General features: G+C 41.3%; 1 protein-coding gene across 6 annotated transcripts in view; it reads left to right on the forward strand.

Moving 5' to 3' along the window:
• Positions 1 to 12,824: 12,824 nt before the first annotated feature.
• Positions 12,825 to 24,528, forward strand: part of Fxr1 (FMR1 autosomal homolog 1) — a 66,178-nt gene continuing 54,474 nt past the window's right edge. For 3 of the 6 annotated variants that reach the window (XM_090342514.1, XM_090342523.1, XM_090342551.1), the window contains exon 1: positions 12,826 to 12,947. In XM_090342514.1, coding sequence (XP_090198640.1) covers positions 12,897 to 12,947 — 51 coding nt within the window. In that variant the 5' untranslated portion in view covers positions 12,826 to 12,896. Of the gene's footprint in view, positions 12,948 to 24,528 lie in introns of all 6 variants that reach the window. The other 3 variants (XM_090342505.1, XM_090342541.1, XM_090342532.1) reach the window with 2 other exon arrangements.

Below are 24,528 nucleotides of genomic sequence, written 5' to 3' on the forward strand. Positions count from 1 at the left end.
AAGATGTTTAGCTATTTTCTTGACTATATTTCTTGATAGTTAACAAATCTTCACTAATTATAGTAAATATAATGAATCCAATTAACATATTTATTGACCATGCACCATCAAAAAACAGCTCTGGGCTGGGAATTTGGCCTAGTGGCAGAGTACTTGCCTAAAAAGCACAAAGATCGGGTACGATTCCTTGGTACCACATACATAGAAAAAAGCCAGAAGTGGTGCTGTGGTTCAAATGGTAGAGCTCTAGCCTGGAGAAAGCCCAAGGACATTGCTCAGGCTCTGAGTTCAAGGCCCAGGACTAGCAAAAAAAACCAAAAACCCAAACAGTTCTGACTTGAATCCTGCTCTCTCAAATATACTTGGCAGTCTCCTGGAAAGCCTAATTTTATACATAAATGTGAGGTTCAAAAGAACCTCTGGGAGTGCTTATTTCTCTTCCTGTGTCATGTTTCTGTGATAAGGGTGGATTACCTGAATGTTAGGGCTAACAGGATTACCAATTGTATCAAAGCAAAGTTGGCAGCCTAGTTTTTTAGAAAAGCCATAAGTAGAGGTCCAGGTACAATAATCCACTGGACGTCAGTTCAGCCCATTAAGAATATGGACTGGCTTGCCAGGCTACTGAACTCAGCCGACTTTCACTGCATCCTATCTATCCATTTTCCCCTTGTCTGCGAAATATAATGGGCATTTGAGGAAGGTGATTTGGTATTCTTAGGTCGCTGACCCACCAGTTTGTCTCCTGGAATTACAATGACAGTATCTTACAGAACTCAGTACTCTAAGATTTGGTGTCCCAGAAAAAAACCATCATCATACATTACACACCTTTTGGGCTGGAGGACCCCCCCCATCAGGGATGGGACAATTTGAGCCTCAAGTCTTCTCATCATTTGAACTTAATAGTTGTTTTATTTAGTGTGCTGACAGAACATTTAATTCTTTCCATCCAAGCTTTGGTGTCTACATACCCAACTTAAAAGCTACTATCTGTATTTGCACTTGCATTTATCTGCCTGAAGTCTTGATGGGATTAGAGCTTGAGTAGTAAGATCCTGACTTATCTATTATGTTAAATTTTCCTATGAGCTCTTTTTTGGTTGCAGTTATTCCAATCCTATTCATTCCTTCTTCTGTTCTAAATATCATCGTCATATAAGTCATTAATTTTTTTTTGCCCGTCCTGGACCTTGAACTCGGGGCCTGAGCATTGTCCCTGGACTTTCTCAAGGCTGGAGCTCTGCCACTTAAGCCACAGTGCCACTTCTGGCTTTTTTTATGTAGGTGGTACCAAGAAATCAAACCCTGGTCTTGGTGCATGCTAGGTAAGCGCTCTACCACTAGGCCACGCTCCTGGCCCCCAATAAGTCACCATTTTTATTTTCAATATTTTTGTATGTGGGAGCAAACTAGTCATCTTTCCCTGAACCATGTGGTTCAATGGTCCATCAAATATTATTTCAAAAAACACAACCTGTGCCTGATTTGTATCTGACATAAGCCCAGGGCATATGCATTTATGATTGGATAAATAGGCTCTTTGGTGTATCAGGTCCCCACTGTGCATAACTCAGTATGCATTAAACTCAATAGTTTGGAGGTATTCATTCTTAGTAACGTTAATGACTAAGGGAACCTGAACCCTTTGGGACTGGGTTTTCAGGCCCCTATCATGGCTACCATGGATATTACCTAGAGAATCAGACAGAGTACAGTTACAGTATTATAGTTAACATGATACTTCCTGGGAGTGAAATGACAATCCATTGTTCCCCTGGTCTAGAGTTGGAGTCTGAGTTTACCAGTGTGTGGTAGGTGCGATCCTTTCTAGCAATCCATAAAAACCAGGAAACATCCCTCCCAATCTGGCTCAAACTTTCATTTTTCTTTCAAGTTTTGGTCAGCATATAATTACCAGATTGTCAAGGGTGAACATGAAAGTTACATGGAGGGCTTGTGCCAACATCTCCCCTTTTTCTTCCTAACAGAGAGAAAAGAAGTAAGCCAAGTTTATAGCTGTGAGCCCAGACATTGACAGACTTGCTCAGAGATGTCAAAGGGTTTCTCAGAAGAAAGTGTAGAGGGTTTTTTTTTGAGGTTTTTGACCTCAGAACTAGTGAGGGGGCATTAACAAATCCAATTTTGCCATCCTTAAGGGGAACTTCTTTCAAAGGAAAGATTAGGGAGGAGAAGAGAGAAAGAGCCCACGGACATGACAAGAAAACCCAGACATAGTCAGGTACAGTGGCTCACGTCTGTAATTCTAGCTACTCAGGAGACTGAGATCTGAGGATCGAGGTTCACAGCCAGCCCTAGCACAAAAGAAACTGAGACTCTTATCTCCAATTTACATCTAGAAGATGGGAAGTGAGGCTTGGCTCAAGGGTAGGGTGGTAGCCTTTTGCTGAGGAGCTCAAGGACAGCACCCAGGATAAGTTCAAGCCCCATGACCCACAAAAAGAAAGAGGGGGGGGAGAGAGAGAGAGAGAGAGAGAGGGAGGGAGGGAGGGAGGGAGGGAGGGAGGGAGGGAGAGAGAGAGAGAGAGAGAGAGAGAGAGAGAGAGAGAGAGAGAGAGAGAGAGAGAGAGAGAGAAAACCCAGACTTGTATAAAACTATCTTAGGTGATGAACACAATCTAGGGATTGAACACTGGGTCTTACTGATGCTAGACAAGCACTTTACTCCTGAGATTTAACTCCAGCCACCTTAGGATAAAATCTGTGAGCCTCTTAGTTTCCTGTTAGGCATCTGTAAGTGAAGCTCACCTTATGCCGTATTGCCTCTGTATTCTACAGTCTAGTTACTTCCATCCACTGGAAGTCTTCACACAATCTGTGACTAGAAAATACTGACCCATTTGATTCAATCTGAAATTATGTTTTATAGGTTTTAGCTAAAGGCACATAAGATTATGGACAGTAGCCTAAGGTAACCACAGCAGACACAGACTTTTCTTAGGTGGCACTGATCTGAGTTTTTGGTCAATTATATGGTTACCTGATTTCTGTCCTGTACACAATCACCTTCCTCATATTACAGTGCAGTAAAAATCCAGATAAGTGAGGACATAGCAGAATTCCAATCATCTTAATGAAGTAAACTATTTTCATTGAATTTATTTCATCATTGTCTATTTATATGTGTTTACAAAGTCATAATTACAAATGAATTGACTTTTATATTCCACTCTAAATTTTGCTCCTGTTCTGTAAACTATTTCCCATGTCATTGCAGAGATTAAGTATTTATTTATTTATATTATTCCAATGGAGCATTTGTTTTTATTAAAATGTCTACAATGTAGTGAGTATTGAGTAAGATAACATTGTATAGAAGCAGAAATAAATCTTCTCAGAAGGGTAGTTTATATGTAGTACATTAGCCAGATGGTTTGTTTTCTGTTTTATTCATATCATTATTATGAAATACAGGTTTGTATGAATAAAGTTGAGTTTCCTGAGCTACGTATCTTCTTCTTAAATAGTCCCACCTATAAATTGTACTTATTCTTACTATACTTTTACTTCTTTAATGTTTCTTGTTTAATGTTTCTTAGGAAATCTCATGTTTTCCTTATCTTAAATGCTAAATATTACCCATAAATTCCCAATTTAATCTGTACAGTCCACGTCTCTCAAATTTTTACAAAATTTTTTGTTTGAAGACAAGGTTTGGCTGTGTAGCCAGGTTGACCTTTAGCTCATAGCCCTTCCTCAGTCTCCTGTGTGCTAGATTTGTTGGAAGATAGTTTTTAAATTTAATTTTACTTCAATCGGAGCAGTTCACAGCCACAATCAAAATAGTTTTACCTGTGAGTTTTCTTCTCTTTCTTCCTTCCTTCCTCCCCCTACTCCTACTTTTTTTCTTTTCTGGCCAGGCCTGATGCTTGAATTCAGGGCCTGGGTACTGTCCTTGGACACTTTTTGCTCAAGGCTAGTGTTCTGCCACTTGAGCCAGAGAACCACTGCCAGCTTTTTCTGAGTATGTGGTACGAAGGAATCGAACCCAGAACTTCATATATGCTAGGCGAGTACTCTACTACTGGGCTACGCTCCCGCCCTCACCCTGCCTCTCAACTTTTGAAAATTTTTTGTTGTTGATCATGGGACTTGAACTCTGGGCCTGGGTGCTATACCTGAGCTCTTTCAGCTCAAGGCTACTAATCTATCCGGGGCCTGGGCATTGTCCCTGAGCTCTTCAGCTCAAGGCTAACTTCATACCACTTGAGCTACAGCCCCACTTCCCATTTATTGCCTGGGCTGACTTTGAACCGTGATCCTTAGATCTCAGCCTCCTGAGTAGCTAGGATTACAGGCGTGAGCCACTGCACCTGGCTGAAAATGTGTGTGTGTGTGTGTGTGTGTGTGTGTGTGTGTGTGTGTGTGAGACCTAAGGCTTGGACTTGGGGTCTAGGCATTGTCATTGAGCTTTTGTACTCAAGGCTGGTACTCTATAACTTGAGCCACAGCTCCAAAAGGCCCAGGGACTTTTACTCGTTAGTTGGAGAGAAGAGTTTCATGGACTTTCCTGCCCAGATGGCTTTGAACCATGACCCTCAGATCTCAGCTTCCTAAATTGCTAGGATTACAGGAGTGAACCATTAGCACATAGCTTACTGAAGTTTTGAAAACAAATCAAGCACAACAGTTACAAACTGCAATCCTGGTCTGTTTCCATAAATAAAAGTGTCTTTCACTGAATGCTAGGGCTCACACCTGTAATCCTAGCCATTTAGGAGACTGACATCTGAAGATCTGGCTCAAAGCCAGCTTGGGAAGGAAAATCAATGGGTTTCTTATGTCCAATTAACCACTTAAAAGCACAGCTGAAACTATGGCTCAAGTGGATAGTGCCAGTCTTCAGAGGAAAAGCCAAGGGATGGTTTCCATGCCCCAAGTTCAAGCCCCAGTATGAGTACAAAAAAATGAAAAAAGAAAGACAGAAAGAAAAAGAAAGACATCATTCCTTCTGTTCTATATTGATTTTATCATTATTTCTGATTGTTCCTCAAATCCTTGCCTCTCCTATCTCCAGATACATTGTTTTGCTTTCAGTATTGTTTCTTCCTTTTGTGCTAGAAATTGAATCCAAGGTCTCACAAATGCTAGGATAGTCTATCACTGAACTATAGTCTCAGCCCATTCTTCAGGTTTTACTTGTCTTGTGTATGTATATTCTTGTAGCCTTTAAACTTGTGAAATTTTCCATTTTTCTCCCCCTGTCTTTTGCTCAGTCATGGAGCTTAAACTCTGGGCCTGGGCACTGTCTCTGGCTCTTCAACTCCAGGGTAGCACTCTGTCACTTGAGCTACAGCACCACTTTTGGTGGTTAATTGGAGATATGAGTCTCATGGATTTTCCTTCCCCAGGCTGGCTGTGAACCTCGATCCTCAGAACTAGACTTTTGAGTAGTTAGGATTATAGGCGTAAGCCACCGGCATCCAGCTCAAATTTTCTTCTTCATGGGTATGAAATCTTTTATAAAATTTTACCAGAACCAGATGATCTCTCTACTTCTAAACAGAATTCTGCCAGCATTTTCTGACATCAGCCCTATCATGATATCATCATCATCATCATCTTCATGAAAACAATATACACTTTTATTGAGTACCTAATATAATGCCACACATTTTTTAGAGTACTCTGCATATTGTCTCATTCTATCTTTATGTTAGACCTTTTGAAATGGCCATTATCTTGATACAATTATTACAGATGCAAAAGCCAGGATGCAAAGAAATTAAAGAATTTGCCCATGTTCGGAGCTAGTAAGTATCATAGTCACACAGTTTGATTCTAATATCCTTGCCCTTAACATGCTATTACATTAGAGATATGTAAATTCTAAATCGTTCAGTATGGCCTATACTAATCTTTGCAGCCCCATATCTACCCAGTTATTCATTATTTATTAAATACCTTGGTATTATAGTGTATTGTTTGGGGATGTATAACTCTGGTGTAGAACGTTATCCTAGCATACAGAAAGCCTTCAGTTCAATTCCCAGCACTAATAGTAAAAACTCCATAAGCTTCCTTCAAGGTTGGTGAAAAAAACTAATAAAAATATTGCAAATAGGTAAATAATACAATGAAAAAGAAATAATCCAAAATACTATGTGAACTGAGGGAAGATCTACACTTGGTCTAAATATTCCTGTTTCACACTTGTGGTCATTCTATATGCTGATCTCAAGTCAAAAATGTCTCCTTCCTTGACTACAAAAACTAAATTTCACCAGGAAGCACTGGTTTACATCTATAATCCTAGCTACTCAAGAGGCTGAAGTCTGAGGATCACAGTTCAAAGCCACCCAGGCAGAAAACTCTCTGAAACTCCAATCTCCAATTAACCACCAAAAAGGCACATGTGAAAGTATGGCCAATTGATAGAGTACCACCCTAGAGAAAAAAAAAAAAGCTAAGGGATAGTGCCCAGGTCCTGAATTTAAGCTCTAGTACTAGAACGAACAAAACAGCAAAATTACAATGTCTTCAAGATGCCACTAAATTGTTACTCCAGACTTCACAGGGCAAAGCTGACATTCTCCAGCCAGGAGTTTGGCCTAATGGTAGAGTGTTTGCCTAGCATGCATGAAGACTTGGGTTCAATTCCTTGGTACCCACACATACATAGAAAAAGCCAAACGTGGTATTGTGCCTCAAGTGATAGAGTTCTAGCCTTGAGAAAGCCCAAGGACAGTGCTCAGGCCCTGAGTTCAAGCCCCAGGACTGGCCAAATTTAAAAAAAAAAAAAGCTGACTTTCTTTGATCACTCACCTTCTGTGATACACAGACTCGAGAGTATGAACTCCCCACTTCAAACTAGTCTCCAGAGATTAGGGACTAGAGGTAGGCTAATAGCTAGAGTGCCTGCTTAACAAGTACCAAGGCCCTTAGATCAAACCCCAGTGGCGCTCCAAATGAGAAATACTTAAATATGTTTAAAAAGTCATCGGAGGGCTGGGAGTTTGGCCTAGTGGTAGAGTGCTTGCCTAGCATGCACGAAGACCCGGTTTCGATTCCCTGGTTCCACATACTTGGAAAAAGCCAAAAGTGGTGCTGAGGCTCAAGTGGTAGAGCTCTAGCCTTGAGAAAAATCCAAGGACAGTCCTCAGGCCCTGAGCTCAAGCCCAGGACTTGGGAGATCAGTGTTACTTTCTTCTGTACCCTTGTTTACCATGCAGAGCACTGGGTATATATCATGTTCAGTAGCTGTTTAAAGCTTAATACATAAAATTGGTGCTGAGCACTGGTGGCAATGCCTGTAATCTTAGGTACTAAGGAGGCTGAGATCTGAGGATCCTGGTTCAAAGGCAGCCTGGGCAGGAAAGCCTGTGAGACTATTATCTCCAATTAAGCATCAAAAAAAAGTTAGAAACAGAGGTCTGACACAAGAGGTAGAGTATTAGCCTTGAGTAAAAATATCTCAAGGAAGGTTTGGCGCGTAGCCTAGTGGTAGAGTGCTTACCTAGCGTGCATGAAGCCTGGGTTCCATACGACATGCACAGAAAAAACCGGAAGTGGTGCTGTGGCTCAATTGGTAGAGTACAAGGCTTGAAAAAGCCCAATGACACTACCTAGGCCCTGAATTCAAGCCCCAGTACTTTGGGGGAAAAAAGGCTCAGGGACAGTATAGTGTGGCCAGGCTCTGAGTCGAATCTCTAGTCCCAGCACACAAACAACAAAAAAAATGCTGGTAACTGATACTTCTGCACCACATGGTAAGTGCTGTGTTCTGTTCTAAATGTTTGCCTAGTCAGATGAATGAATTGATAGGTAAATGAATGAATGAAGAATGAATGAAATTCACAATCTCCAGAAGTTTCTTGTCTCTTTACATTTTAGGAATCAGAATTCAGAGCTAGCCAGACATGGTAGCTCAAGCCTGTAATCCTAGCTACTCAGAAGGCTGAGATCTTGATGTTTATCAAGTCCAAGTGTAATTTTTCATCTTTTACCATCCAATGGGTTTATCTATAAATTATTGGCACATTCTAAAAATCACAAATAAGGGAACATGTTCTGGTTTATGTAATCTATTAATGAGGTTGCGAATTTTTGGTTAAAGTTTAATGTTTTTATTGCAATGTTTGTATTGCTTACTTTGCTTAATATAATTTTTTTCCAAGTCTTTCTATTCCTTTACAAATGGGGTAATGATCCATTCTTTTGTCAGTTCTGGGGCTTGAACTCAGGGCCTGAGCACTGTCCTTGAGTTTTCTCAAGGCTGGAGTTCTACCACTTGAGCCACAGCACCACTTCTGGCTTTTCCTGTGTGTGTGGTACCAAGGAATCAAACCCAGGGCTTTGTGGATGCTAGGCAAGCACTCTATCACTAGGCCAAGCTCTCAAACCCCAATGCCATTCTTTCTGATGGAAGCATACAATTCCCTTTTCGTGATCTATTTGTCCACTGAGGGGCATTTAGGTTGATTTTATATCTTAGCTATTGTAAACAATGCTGCAATGAATATGGCTGTGCTGCTAGCTTTAGTGTGGCCTTGTTTGTGGTCAGTTGGATAAATGCCCAGAAGTAGGATTGCTAGGTCATAGAGGATTTCTTGTTTAGTTTTTTGAGGATACTCCATTCTGCTTTCCATAGTGGTAGAATGAGTTTACATTCCTACCACCAGTGTAGCAGTGTTCCCTTTGGCCATATCCCCGTCAGCATGTTAGTTTCCTTGATAACATTGTCTGGGGTGAGGAGAAATAATGTTTAGGTTTGCATTTATTTTATGTCTGAGAAGTCTATATTTAGGTCTTTAGCCAATTTATTAACTGGGTTGTTGTTCTTTGAGGATATAATTTTTTTGAACGCTAAGTATGTTTTTAGATATGAAGCCCTTGACAACAAAGTTTGTTTTTGTTTTGTTTTGTTTTTTTTTTAATTGCCAGTCCGAGGGCTTGAACTCAGGGCCTGGAAGCTGTCCCTAAGCCTCTTTGTGCTCAAGGGTAGCACTTTACACTTGAGCCACAATGCCACTTGTGGTTTTCTGGTGGTTAATTCGAGATAAGAGTCTCACAAACTTTTCTGCCAGGCTTGCTTTGAACCGTGATCCTCAGATCAGGATAACAGATAGCTGGTATGATCCACCAATACCTCGCTAACCATCAGCTTTTTAATCATTCTTTCTGCTATACTGTCTTCTCATTAATTAGATTCAGAGATTTCAAGGCTGGTCCATTTTTTAAGTTTAGATCATTACAATACAGATGCTAGAACATTCCTTCCAACAAAGGATGGGATCTGCTAGATCCCTTTAATAGGTAAGCTCATCTTTGAGATTAGTTTTGCATTTTGCAATTTTTTGGGGAAAAACAGAATTTTCTAGGATAAGTGTTTTTTTAAAGATATCCTTACTGTTTCCAGAACATATTAATTTTAATTATTTGAGCAAACTGACAAAGTCACAGGGAAATAATTCTGTTTTATTTTCTTTTTACTGTTATGTTTCCTGAGGGAGTACAGGATTACAGCAAAGAAAATGTTGACTATAGCCTGCTTAAAATCATACCATTTAGTAATATGGTGTTTATCTGAATTTGTCTGCTGTCTCCTGTGCCTCATTTCCTGATCAGCCATATAAACATCACTCAATAGTGCATGTATACATTTTCAGCATGTAATAGATTCCACACGTAATATGTGACAGATTGCTTTTCACAGATACATAATAGGCATTTTCTTGTATTAGTAAAATGTCTTCTGTAAGCTTATTTCCAATTGCTATAGATTAGCCATGGTGTAGTATTAAAAAAAAAACCACTAGTATCTTCCATTTTCTAGTAATCTACTGATATAACTATTGCAAAAAACTTAGGACAGGGTTGGGAGTTTGGCCTAGTGGTAGAGTGCTTGCCTAGCATGCACAAAGACCCACCCAGGTTCAATTCTTCCGAACCACATACATAGAAAAAGCCAGAAATTGTGCTGTAGCTCAAGTGGTAGAGTGCTAAACTTGAGAAAAAAGCCCAGTGCTCAGGCCATGAGTTCAAGCCCCAGGACTGTCAAAAACCCCCAACTCCTCCCAAAACAAAACTTAGGACAGTAAAAAAGATTAAATACTACAAAATTTTTAACCATAAATTTCTAGAAATTCATCAATATTAAAATTTTGGAATATTAACTTTTACATTACACATTCACACAGTTTTATTTTTTTAAGAGTGCATGCTTTCTTTCCCTTTTAATATAAAAATGAACACTTTTTTTCAGGTGGTGCTGAGGTTTGACCTCAGGACTTTGAACTTGTTAGACAGATGGTCTACCACTTGAGGTACAGTTCAGTTGAAACATCTTTTTAAGATGATGAAAACAGATTTATACAAAAAATTTAAGCCAGGTGCTGGTGGCTCACACCTGCAATCCTAGCTACTCAGGAAGCTGAGATGTGAGGATCGAAGTTCATATTCAGCTTGGGTATGAAAGTCCATGAGACTCATCTCCAGTTAAACTGCCAGAAAACTGGGAGTGGTGCTGTGGTTCAAGGGGTAGGGCAATAGCCTTGAGCTGAAGAGCTCAAGGACATCACTCAGGCCAAGAGTTCAATCCCCACAACTGACCAAAAAAAAAAAATTAAGTTTATGGGTTTGAATTATTACACAGGTGATGTTTGCCTAGCATGCTGGCAGCTCAGTCGCAGGCTTCCATCCACAGGGGGGCTATCAATCAATCAAATGTATCATGTGCCACTGTGAATATTACCGGGGATTACAGTCACCACTGTTGAGTGTTCTAAATGAGAAGTGAGTGCCTTAAATTCTAATTTCCCATCTAGAAATTGATCTCAGATGAGTTATTGGCTGTTATTAAGGTCAGCTACTTAATGAAAATCATGAATCTCACCCAATAGCAGTAATAAACTGTTAGCTGGGGGGCCCCAAACTCAAATGTTTCAAATCACAATAGCTGAAAAGGATCAAGCTTTTGGTTTTTCAGAATTCAAACAATATAGAACCCCTTAGGTGAGCTTAAAATAGAATTTTGTTGCAGTTCTACTGCAAATCACACAGGAAAAACACACAGGAAAGCTCCAAACTAAGAGACTGGAAAGAAAGAGACTGGGAGAAAGAAGAGGAAAAAGAGAAAAAATAGCTAATGCAAAGACCTTCATACATTGCTAAGGAGAATGTAGATATTGCCGTCATTGTGAAAAATCATCAAGCAATTCCACTAAACATTAAACACTGTACATACCAGAATTAGAAATACTACCTCTAGATAGTATCCAAGAGAAGTGAAAATTGTCCATACAAAAAGTTGTATAGGAATCTTCATAGTAGAGCTATTCCTAATAGTCAAACTGTGGAAATTCCCTATATAACTCTTAATTGATGACTGAATAAATAACATGAGTTAAGAAGCTAGGGTGTTGCTCAGTCCTAGACCCTGTACTTAGAATGCCGAAGACCATGGATTCAGTCCACAACATCAAAAAAAAAAAAAAGCATCCCCCACCCCTAAACACGAGTGTTAAGGTGTGTCCAGACAATGGTAATGTTGGATTTGACCAAAAAGAGTGAGTAGTGATCCATGCTTTAGCACAGTTGAACCTTGAAAATAATTATGCTAAGTCAAAGTTGTCATGAGAGACTTACATGCTAATATTCATGACATATTTAGACAAATCTATAGACAGCGGATTAGGGGTATAAGGATTAAATTGAGAGTGAGTACAAACATTTTTGGAGTGGAAAATTCTAAAACTGATTGTGATAATGGCGAGACAACCATGAATATACCAAAGACCTTTCCATTGTGTACTTTAAAAGCAGTGAATTGCCTCAGGGGCCTGAGATCTGAGTCACTGAAGCAAAGCCAGTGCAGGAAAATCCAATGAACCAACCCAAAAGTGGGAGTTGTTTTGTGGCTCAATTGGTAGGCGTGTGCTCACCGTGGTATATACGTATGTGTATTAAAGAACAGTGTCCAAGCCTTGAGTTAAGTCCCAGTACAGCACAAAAACACCATTAAGTGAACTGTATTAAAACCAAAACCCTCATAGAGCAACATCTGGGAGCTGGGGAAGGTGGCATTCCCTTGCAGGTGTCAGCCCTTGTAAGGCTCACTTGTCTCTAAAAAACTAGAGGGCAAGTTTAAATGTGAAAATAGGAATGACGAGTGTAACCCCCCCCTTACCCCCCCCCCCCCCGGCTCTGGCGGAGCTGCCACGGGACGACGGTGTTAACCCAATCACTGGAAATGCTGGTGGTCCCAGGGCGGGCTCGCCTCGAGCGGGCGGGAAGCTCGGCGGGTGTCCCGTGGGGACCGGGCGGCTCCGCTCCGGGTCCCGCTCGGCGTGGAGTGCCCAAGCCCGGCGTCCCCACGGCCGGGGGCCCGGCGGGACTGAGAGCCCGACGCCTTGGGAGGACTCCGGAGTTTGGGTGGTGAGGTCCGACCTTAAATACCGCGCGAGGGGCCGGGAGGCTCGGGGTCGCACACCACGCGCGATTCTCGGGTGTCCGGCAGGTTCGGAGCCTGCCGTCGCCCTCGCCGAGGTGAGGGGCCGGGCGGGCGGGCCGTCCGTCAGTCCGGCCGTCGGTCCGCCGAGAGGCCCCGGGTAGCCCCGGCGGGTCGCCCTGGACGCAGGGTGGGGGGGGGCGGCGGCCCGCGGGGCGGAGACGTAGACGGGTCAGCGGAGGTCGGGCGATTGTGCGGAGCGCGGCGGACGTGGGCAGCGGCGGCGGCGGGCGGAGCCCCGCGGGCCGGTGAGGAGAGCGGGAGCCGCGGGGAGAGCCGAGGAGGCCGCACGCCGAGACCCCGGGGCGCGGGCGGGGAATCCCAGTCCCCGCCCCGTCCCCGCCCCCCGCTCCGTCACGCCCCTCCCCCCGCCCCTCGGGTTGGAAAGTTTCTAGAATCTCTTCCCAGCGGCCTTTGCGGTTCCAACATGGCGGAGCTGACGGTGGAGGTTCGCGGCTCCAACGGGGCTTTCTACAAGGTATTGGCCCCGTAGCCGCGTCGTGGGGGCCTCCTGGGGATTGGGGCAGGCTGGGGGGACTGTAGGTGGTCCCCGAGACTGAAGTTGGCGACCGGGAGGGCGGCTAGGCCGAAGCCGGAGGCCACACAAGGCTCGGCGCCGGTCTCCACTCCGCCCGCGGTTTAACGGTCTCGGGGGCCCGGGCTCCGCTATGTTTTGAAGCCACACGCCGGTGCTCCTGGCCTTTTCCTGCGTGGGGACCGTGTTCTTGGCCTGGGGCGCGGCTTCGGGGCGAGCCGACCGGGGAAGCCGGGCGGCGGCTGGGCGACACGGAGCCCGAGGCGAGCAGGCCTGGCTTCTTAGGTGGGAGCCGGACGGGCGGCGGTGGGGTCGCGGTCCCGTCAGGCCCCCGCCCCCCCCCCTCCGGCCCGGCCCGGATCCCGGCTGGCTCCGGCGTGGCCGGGCCCGGCGGAAGCCGCGGCCTGCGTCGCAGACCCCTCCCCGCCGCTTGTGGGAGGGGGGGCGCCGGGCGGAATCCGAGGAATTCACCTTCGTATTGTTCGGGGTCGGGGCCCACGAATCTCCGGGGTGTGGGGGGGAGGGGGCCGCCCGGAGGGGTCGATGGGAGACAGGGAAGTAGACAGACCTGGAAATGTGGCGGGGCCAAATATTTTTTTTTTTCTTTTGCGGCCTGGGAAATTGGGGCTACGCCTTAAAGTCCCTCTGTTACGGAAGAAAAGGGGACAGAGTTCTAAAGAAGATTTAAAATGTGGGCTCCGAGAGGCAGGTGGTGCGCTGACTTCTTTCTATCAGGTTTTTCCACCCTTCTCAGTTTTCCTTCTCTCCACGAGGTTCTTTTTGTTCGCTTCCTTTGAGGAGATGCATTACTAGGGGGTCAGGGCTGGAAAAGCGGATTCTGAAGTAGAGGAATTTTTCAGGGCCCCTCTGTGTGGTTGTGTGTGTGGTGGGGTAATGTAACTGAAAATCCTAACAGTTTATTTTTGCCATTGTAATGAATGGTCTCCTCTCCCAATTTTCTTTTTCCTCAAGTATGCCAAGATGTTACAAGATCAATACAAAATCTCCCCCAGCTGTTGTCTGTCAGTCACTCTCACTAAGCCAAGCATCTCAGATGTTTGAGAGTCTTGGCTATTTTTATGAAGAGCCGTCTAATACGTGGGTATTGTGCGTACTCAGAACGATTTCTTATACGTTTTCATTTCAGTGTATCCGATCACGATTTTCTATTTTTGGCCAGATTTTCCTCTTTTAATAAACTGATTAGTTTTGTGAGTCTTCACGTGGTAGTGACTTGGGAGTCAAAGTTTGCAGACTATAATGGATTCTTCCAGGCTTTTTTTTTTTTAATATACAAAAAAATGTAAAAAAATTTTTTAGGTAGTCTAGGTAAACTAGAAGCAATTCCTGTTAGTAGTTTTTAAGAATATGGCCTATTAAATAACTAGTTTATGTTCTAGGTTAAAACTTGGTGTCAGACAGATGATATAAATGAAATTTGACTTGTTCTCATTGAGAGTAAGTAGCTGGACCACAGGGTATGGTCTTAATATAACTTTTACTGTCTAGAACAATGCGTCACCATTTCCCTTCTACACATGGTGAAGTTTCAGTTTCTAGATTATTGGATTTTTATTATTATTATTGGATTATTCAGTTTCTAGATTATTTGCTTTAACAAGTTCTTTTGTATCATATAGATGGTAGAACATAATTTCTTAGCAAATTTTATTAGGCTTTTATAGTCTGCTGCACAATTTTCATTTTTGTAAGGTAATCAGTTTGGCTTTTAAAAGTTACAATCTTTGGTTTCTCATTTTTTCTTTAGTCAATTCATAATAAACTTCCTATAGTAAAACTTTGGAATATTACTGATTATTTCTGTTCTATAAATCTACTGTTTGGTTTTACTTGACTCATTTTACCTCACAGTGAGCTGCGGGTTTGACAGAAATTGTGAAGGACATTTAGCCACATTTGTGGCTAAACATTTGTTCATGTTTGAATGTTTGGAATTTTATCCAGCCATAATCCCCTTGTGACTGCATGTTTTGTGTGTGTGTGTCTGTAAAATGGGGGAATTGATGCAGTTAAATGGTTGTATTTTCTGGTTGTGGGGCTTGAACTCAGGGCCTGGGTGCTGTCCCTGAATCTCTCTGTGCTCACCACTTTTGCTCTACCACTTTAGCCACAGAGCCACAACACCACTTCTGGTTTTTGAATGGTTAATTGGAGATAAGAGTCTCATAGCTGACTTTGAACAGCAGTTCTCAGCCTCTTAAGTAGCTAGCATGAGACACTAGCACCCAGCCAGTATTTTATTCATCTAGAGTCTACTACAATCATTTTCTCCATACTGAAGTAGTTAAGTATTTCAGTACTTCATTTGAGGCTATTTTATGTGTAGTGTGGTTTTTTTTTTTCCTTGAAACAGAGTTATTTTACGTTTGACAGTATTGAGATTTGAACTCGGCCTCCTACTTCCTTACTGATTTATATTCTTTACACTTGTGGCGCCACCGTTTTGGTGATGGGTTGTCCTCTCTTGCTCTCAGGTCCTTTGTAGTCAGTATGACTTTATCACTAGTTTCTTGCATATTTTTTGTCTTTATAATTTTGTCTTACCCATTACTTCATATATTCTATATAGTATAAGATGCTGAGTCTGAGTCTGGTTTGCATAGGAGCAGTTTAATTATTTTTCTAATTTAGAAAATATCTGATTAATGAAGGATTGAAGCTCAGCTACAACTCATAAATTGCCTTGAAGAGCTGTTAACATTTTGATGTATTCTATTTTTTTTTTTGCTAGTCATGGGGCTCGAACTCAGGGCCTGGGCACTGTTTTTGGGCTTCTCAAGGCTAGCACTCTACCACTTGAGCCACAGCACCACTTCCAGCTTTTTCTGTGTATGTGGTACCAAGGAATCGAACCCAGGGCATTCTACCACTAAGCCACGCTCCCGCCCCTTGAAGTGCTTTTCTAGTGATCTGCTTAAATATATTCATGATTCTGAATTGTGTCCTTTTCCCCCTCACAAATAAAAATGCACACATTTGACTGTGATTATGCATTTTCATTGAGTTTCCAATGTTATCTTCCTTCAATTCCCTGGTGCTGGGACTCTAAAGAGACTACCACTAACTAGCATCAGTGGTACTACAGCTAGGTTATTACTGCTGGAAGTATGTAGCCCATATTATGTCTTAAAGCAATATTATGAAGACATTGAAAGAACTGAAACTCCATTACACAAATTATATAGAACCAGTGAAGAACTGAGGATTTTACATGCTAAATGTATTTTTCTGTTTTTAAATTTTTGGCTTAGTAGTAAATTTTTCTGGGGGTAGGGGGAGTAGTCCCAGGGCTTGAACTCAAGGCCTGAGCACTATACTTGGGTTTTCTCAAGTCTAGAGCTCTCTACCACTTTAGCACCATTGCTGGCATTTTTTTTCTTCTATATATATATATATATGTGATAATGAGGAGTCGAACCCCCAGGTCTTTGTATGTGCTAGGCAAACACTCTACCACTCGGTTAAATTCTCTGCCCAATAGTAGATCTTTACAGAAAAATGTGTCAGCAGCCTTATAAATCAGTAGAAAGGAAAAGAATGGGAATTTATCAATTGCACACTTGATGATGGGGTAAAATTTGATAAAGAAAATACTTGGATTTTGTACCCTGCCTACCTATAGTAACATTTTAAGATTACTAATTTACTTTTAAAGTACCTTTTAAGAATCTTAAGTTAGACTATGTGTATTGTACTTTTTTTCTTAACCAGAAGACTCAGAAATTAGAAAAGATGAGTATGTGTATTTCATAAAATTGATCTTTGCAGTTGAATTTTTTTTAATATAACTTGATAGGGTCTTATTATATTTCATTAGTGAAAAATAGTGGGTTTTTTTTATCATTAAAGTGTCCTCTTGTTGCTGTTACTGTTTTCATATATTGATCTGTGTGTGTGCATGTGCCAGTCTTGAGACTTGATCTCAGGGCCTGGACACTGTCCTTGAGATTGTTTACTCAGCACTTTCCACTTGAGCCACAGTTGTACTTTTGGCTTTTTTGCTCACTGATCTTTCCTAGGTTGGATTTGAGTCTAGATTTTCAGATTTCAGTCTGCTGAATAGCTAGGATTATAGACATAAACCATTGGCACCCAGTTTTCATAATTTTTTTTTTTTTTGCCAGTCGTGGGGCTTGAACTCAGGGCCTGAGCACAATCCTTTTGCTTTCTCAGTGCTAGAGCTCTACCACTTGAGCCATAACACCATTTTTAGCTTTTTCTGTGTATGTTACCAAAGAATTGAACCCAGCTACTAGTCCAAACTCCCTGCTGTTTTCATAATTATAAGACTGGAATTTTCTCTATGGCCCGGACTATGTTGCTTAATTCTGTCCTTGAACCTTTGCTCTCCCTTATGAAAGCTGAGATTGCAGGTGCATAATACTGTACCTAGCTTAAAGTACATGACTTCAAACTTTTTTTAATGGGGTTTGGCCGTGTTGACACAACATAAGATATGGAACCTTTTGCTCCTGCACTCTTCCTATCCCAATCTCAGGGTGGTTGAGACTACAGATGCCTTTCTGTTATGCCTACCTTTACCATATTAGATTTTTAAATATTGCACTATTAATAGTCTTGAGTTAAATTTAGTAATTTTTTTAAGGTTGGTGGTAACTTGGTAAGTTTGTAAGATAAGCATATTCTACCTCTGAGCTATGATAGTCTGCTCCTAAATAAAAGTTTTAAGTAGTTTAGTCACTACATGTAGGCCCTTTTATAAGAGTTACTTCAAGATGTCTGGGATTTCTTTTTTTGTTAGTCATGGGGCTTGAACTTGGGACCTGGGTGCTGTCCTTGAGCTCTTGCACAAGACTAGCCCTCTACCACTTTGAGCCATAGCTGCGCTTGTGTGTGTGTGTGTGTGTGTGTTTATGTTTGCCAGTACTGGGACTTGAACCGCCCTTGGGCTTTCCTCAAGGCCAGCGTTCTACCACTTGAGCCACATTACCACTTCTGGCTTTTTTCAGTGTATGTGGTACCAAGGAATCGAACTGAGAGCCTTGTGCATGCTAGGCAAGCACTCTACCACTAGATCAAACTCCTGGGCCTTGCCCTTTGTTTTTGAGTGGTTAATTGCAGATAAGAGTCTCATGGGGACTTTTCTGCTTGGGCTGGCTTCGAATTATGATCCTCAGAGCTCAGCTTTCTGAGTAGCTCTTACGCCGAGCTTTTTTTTTGTTGTTAAAAAAGTCTTGGAGCCAGGACTTTGGCCTAGTGATAGAGTGCTTGCCCAGCATACACAAACACCCGGGTTTGATTCCTTGGTACAATATAAATAGAAAATGCCAGAAGTGGTGCTGTGGATCAAGTGGCAGAGTACTAGCTTTAGTTGTATTCTGAAGGTGTGAATTCTACTGTTTGAACTGGGGACCTCTAACTTATTTAGCTTCTTTGTTATTTTATTACATTAAGCCTTGTTTCCAACCTTGCTTTTTTTTTTTTTTTTTTTTTGACCAGTCCTGGGCTACAACTCAGGCTCTGGGCACTGTCTTTGAACTTCGTCAAGGTTAGAACCACTTCTGCCTTTTTCTGTGTATGTGGTACCGAGGAATCAAACCCAGGGTGACTTCATGGATGCTAGGCAAGAAGCCTACTACCAGGCTACACTCTCAGTTCCTCCAACCTAGTTATTAAGTTGAAATGGAGTCTTACAGACTTCTTCCTGGCCTGACCTTGAACCTCAGTTCCCCAGATCTCAGCCCTACATTAAAGGTATGAACCCTGTGAGCTTGGCTACAATGTAAAAATCAGTTTCTAAATGCTGAAGAGTTCCACAGTGGAGTTTGATGGGGGTACTGGGACCTGAGAAGTATCCTGGCCTGGTTCTTGGGTCATCTGACTCATCTAGGTTTAATTAAGACGTGTTTTGCACATAAATGCATGCAGTGAAGCCAGTTACATTTGTGGATAACAAGGCCGAGTCTAGGGAATTAGAGTCTTATTCACGACTGAAACTCTTGAACTTTGATTGTAGAATTTATCTTTTTTTTTTGGCCAATCCTGGGACTTGAACTTCAGGGCCTGAGCACTGTCCTTGGGCTTTCTCACAGCTGGAGCTCTTCCACTTGAGCCACAGCACCACTTTACGCTTTTTCTATGTATGTGGTACTGAGGAATCGGATCAGGGTCATCTTGTATGCTAGGTAAGCACTTTACCGGTAGGCCAAACTCCGGCCCGCATATAGTATTTTTTTTTAATTCAGGTAGTTTACAAAATTACAATAAGTTAGTACAGTGAAAATTACAAGGCCTAAACTAGGATGATAACAGTAATGGTTTGGCCTATATTTGCTTTACAAAAATGCTCTTCAAAATGGTTGCCATTGGTCACTGAGTTGTTAGTCTCAATTATGGTAGTTTGAAAAAGAATGTAAATCATATCAATAATTTATCATTGGTGCTTATGTCTCAAGCTCGTAATCCTAGGTACTCAGGCAGCTGAGACCCAAAGGATTGGGATTGGAAGCCAGCCCAAGGAGAGAAGCCCTGTGACTCTTGTCTCCAGTTAGCCAGCACTGTGGGGCTGGAGTTGTGGCTCAAATAGTAGAGTGCCAGCTGTGAGGGAGAGCATAGGCTCTAGTTCAGGCTCCAGTACCAGTAAAAAATAAAAAAATACTAGTTACATAATTCAAATAATGCTTAGTATAAAGTAAGTTAAGATGTTAAAAATTTACTTATTCTTACCTAGAACAGTTTAAACTATATTAATATAAAAAAGCCATATATATGGCTTACATTTAAACTGTATAAATATAAAAAATATGACTGATTGTGTGAGGTACTTTTGGAAACACATGAAATGCACTTTTTTCCCCCTTTTGTGGGGCTTGAGCTCAGGGCCTGGGTGCTGTCCCTGGACTCTTGCTCAAGGCTCCACTACTGAGTCACAGCTCCCAATTGGAGATAAGGGTCTCATGGGAGTTTTCTGCCTAGGCTGGTTTAAAACCATAATCCTCAGATCTCAGCATCCTGTGTAGGTAGAATTACAGATGTGAGCCACTGGCACCTGGCTGGGTTTTTTTTTTTTTTTTTGCCAATCCTGGGAACTGAACTCAGGACCTGAGCACTGTCCTCAAAGCTGATGCTCTATCACTTGAGCCACAGTGCTACTTGTATACTTTTTATGTATGTGGCACTGAGGAATTGAACCCAGTTCTTCCTGCGTGCTGGGCAAGCACACCCCCCTTTTTTTTTTGCCAGTCCTGGGGCTTGAATTCATGTCCTTGGGTTTTCTTAAGGCTAGAGTGCCACAGGTACTGAGGAATCAAACCCCGGTCTTTACGCATGCTAGGCAAGCACTCTAACACTAGGCCAAATTCCTGGCCCATTTGTACTTTTTAAAGAAGTATTAGGGTTTGATTTCAGTTTCTTACTGTGCTGTGCCTTCATCTTTGTTTTATTGGTTACTTCTAGGATATGGGTGCTCATGTCTCTCTAATTATGATTAAGCCTTGATGATGCCTCCTGCTTTTGGGCTTTCTATCTTTGCTGGGATCACAAGCATATACTATTGTGTCTAGCTTTACTGTCTTTGCCTATGCTGGTACACATTTCTCCTAATCTCAGCCTTCCACAGGTGTGTTTCACTGTACTCAGGGATTCTCTGAGAAGGGGTTTTGTGAAGCATCTGCCTGAGTTGACATTGAGCTTCCACCCTCTCCCCCCTTTCTTAATTGTCACTTAATCAAAGATATCTTTTCTTTCCTTTGCGATGGCTTTTTGTAGGTTTTTTTTTTTTTTAACTTTTTGGTCGTTAGGAAGACTTATTTTTTTTTTTTTACACAGTGGGTGTTTTGTTTTTTTTTTTTTTGGTTGGTTGTGGGGCTTGAATTCTGGGTCTGGGTACTGTCTTAGACCGCTTCAGCTCAAGGCTAGTGCTCTACCACTTAGAGCCACAACACTACTTTTGGTTTTCTGGTGGTTAATTGGACATAAGAGTCTCGGGGACCTTTGTGCCTGGGCTGGCTTTGAACTGTGATCCTCCCATTTCAACCTCCTGAGTAGCTGCAATTATAGGCATGAACCAGCATCTCCAGGCTGTGGAGGGAAATTTTATTATCTGTTTAAGTGTTTCCAGTATATTCCAATTACTTACACTTCTATCATTTCCCCTTCCCTCTTCCTAAAACACTTTCAACAGGTTTTCTTGTTCTAGTTTCATATTAGCAACTTATTGTCTAGTAGTTTGATAATGTGTCTTTAGTACAGTCTTCAGTGTGTATAATCAACTGACTAAAATGTGAGAAAAGCTGTCTTTCTGTAAAAGTAGGCCTTTTCTATCAAAGCTGGTTGCTTTCTTTTTGTCAATCTTGTGAGAATTGTTTTTCTGAAAAGTTCATGCTTTGGCCAGGTGGCTTGTCCTTTGTTGACTTTCCTTCTACAAGTTAATTAAGACTCTTTACAGGTGCATTGAATTTAAGTTACATGCTTCTCTTATTAAAACAATCCTGTTCCTGTTAATTAAGCCACATCCTGTTGTAGCCTGTAAACCTTAGCTCAGCCAATCTGAGCAGAAGGGCAGGTCCTGCTGGGTTAGGCATAAAAGGGGAGCAGCCTGTCTATTCTGTGTGCTTGCTTACTTGCTGGACCTTGGTAACCCTTGTTGACCTAGTTTTTTAAATTCATGACAGTTAAATGCTCAAAAATAATGTAGAAGTCTGTGCTAGAAATTGAACCTAGGGCTTTATGCATGCTAAGCAAGTGCTCTTAACTGCTGAACCATACCTCACTCCCAACTCATGAAGGCTTACATATATGCATTGTGCCACATAATTTTTTTATTTTAATTTTTTATTGTAATTAATAAAAGGGTTACATGATATTTGCCAGATAGAAGGTGCATTAATTCACATACATTGATACCCTTTCATATGTGCCACATAATTTTTAAAACAGGATTTACTGTAATTTCTGCAAATAAAAGTGCATTTTAATTGTTAAAGGTGTCCATTGACTTGAAATAAGTATCAGTAATGGTCAGATTTGTAGATCTTAAATATTTAAAGTAGGTCTTTAATATTTAAAGTTGAATTTCAGTTTTTTTAAGGTGGTCTTCTGTGTTCTACAGGAAGGCTGTTCTTGGGCTAAAATGATTAATATCTCAACTTTCCCAGAAGTTGACTTTGTAGGCTATTGTACTTGGCAAACAAATTGTGTGTTTAACTATATGTATGTAATCTATATATGAATTTTTAAAAAACACATTAAATAGGCCTCCCAAGTGTTGGGATTATAGGCATGTGCCATTACACCAGGCATCGCACATATTTAAAAAATATGTGTTTACAGTTGTAATTTATATTATACAGTTGTAGGTATGTTATACTAGGTTTATTCCAAATTTGTTTCTTTTCCTCTGACTCCTTTATCACTCCATATTTTGTCCTCTACCTTGTAAGTAACTCTTGTTTATAGCCAGGATTCTAGATATTGCTCTGTGCTCATACTTGTGTTTGGAGATATATTCTTAACACAGATGTGAGGAATTTTTTTGTTTTTAGTATGCTCTATACAAAAGTAAAATTGTCTATCTTGAATGACTTAATGTGTAATTTAGCTTATTTGTATTAGTTGTTTAATATTTCCTAAAGATATATCAAGTTCAGCTACTCTTCAGTAATGACTACATTTTTCTCACTCCATATATTTATTTCCATTGGGATTCAAGCTGTGTGCTGGTGGCTCACACCTGTAATCCTATTTACACAGGAGGCTGAGTTCAGAGGCACAGTTCAAGCCAGCCTGAGCATTAAAGTCTATGAGACTTAACCACCAGAAAACTGGAAGTGGCTCTGTGGCTCAGAGTGGTAGAGCCCTAGCTCAGGGACAGTGCCCAGGAGGCCTAGAGTTCCAGCTCCATGACTGACAAAAGTTATATAGACTGGTGGAGAGGAACTATATTTTTAGGTACTTAAAATATCTTATCAAATGTTAACAGGTGACTTTTCAAAAAAGTTGAGACTTTAAAGTAGCAATTCTTTTACCCTGTTCTCAGCCAGAAATGGGTTATTTGCAGTCCTGGTGCCTGGGTACAGGCACTATCCCTGAGCTCTTCAGCTCAAGGCTACTGCCCTACCCTTGAGTCACAGCTCCACTTCCTATTTTCTAGTGATTAATTGGAGATAAGAATCTCTTGGCTTTGTATTGCAGAAACTGCAATCCTCAGATCTCAGCCACCTGAGTAGCTAAGATTACAGGTGTGAACCACCTTGCCTGGTCTACTTGTGAATTTTTTTTAAAAGAATTTATTAACATTGATTTTTACATTATATTTCAAATGACGTGTTTAACAAACAAGTATTCAAGAAGGGAATCTATATACAATCACAGGCACTTAGTTTTTACAACATAATCAAAATTAGGCTAAGCGTTTGTATATCATAGATACGTATTAATCAATGTAATAAAACATTATGTCTATAGAGGCATGCTTTTATGTCTATGTAGTTGTGTTTATATTTCCCGTATCATGTCCATATCATTGGGTATGCAAGTATTGAGTCCTCGCTCTTGCACTATTTGGATCTAATAGCCACATATTAAGGATACCATGTGCCTTTTGTTCCTTTAGTCTTGACTTGTTTCACTCAATGTAATTCGCTCTAGATTCATCCACTTCCCTGCAGATGCCATTATTTTATCTTGTCTGTTGGCTATGTAGAATTCCATTGTGTCTGTGTGTGTGTGTGTCTGTATGTGTGTGTATATACTTTGTTTTACTTAGGATATTCTGTTCTGCAGATTGCCTTTATTTTGCCAATTTTTTTGTTGTCACTTAACAGTTAGATTTCTAAATATTATAGATATTAATTCAATGACTTAATACTGGTGTTTGTTCTTCCCTATGTAGGTAGACAGTTATGTAGTATGTTGTATTAAATGATAAGCCTTCTCTGGCCTGTTATTTTGCAAATGCAATAATGAGGTGCTGCTTGCTCTCCTAATCTGTAACTCTCCTGAGAGGGTGACATTTGGTATACAGAATAGCTGAGTCCCATTTAAAATTGATACTCTGTAGTTTTCTGGAAAGTCCAATAAAGAGGCTTCAAAGAAGGAACATTGTCATCAGTGGTTTGGCTAGTTAGGCCTTATCCATTCTCCTTCTTGAGCCACATTCCAAGTCCTTATGATTTTAGTTTGTTTTTCAGATAGGATCTCAACTTTGGTTAACTGATCTTGAACCCCAGAACCTTCTACCTCTATTTCATAGGCATGTGCCACTGCCACGATGTTTAGTTTTGTTTGTTTGCTTAAAGCTAGTGTTCTGCTATTTGATATAGTTCCAGCTTTTTTTTTTTTTTGCCAGTCATGGGGCTTGAGCTCAGGGCCTGAGCACTGTCCTTGGACTTGTCTCAAGGCTAGAGCTCTGCCACTTGAGCCACAGCACCACTTCCAGCTTTTTTTCTATGTATATGGTACCGAGAAATCGAACCCAGGCCTTTGTGCATGCTAGGCAAGCACTCTACCACTAGGCCAAACTCCCAACCCATAGTTCCAGCTT

Source organism: Megascapheus bottae, chromosome 1 (assembly GCF_031878675.1).
Source record: "Megascapheus bottae isolate mThoBot1 chromosome 1, mThoBot2.hap1, whole genome shotgun sequence".
In the NCBI taxonomy this organism is placed as follows: domain Eukaryota; kingdom Metazoa; phylum Chordata; class Mammalia; order Rodentia; family Geomyidae; genus Megascapheus; species Megascapheus bottae.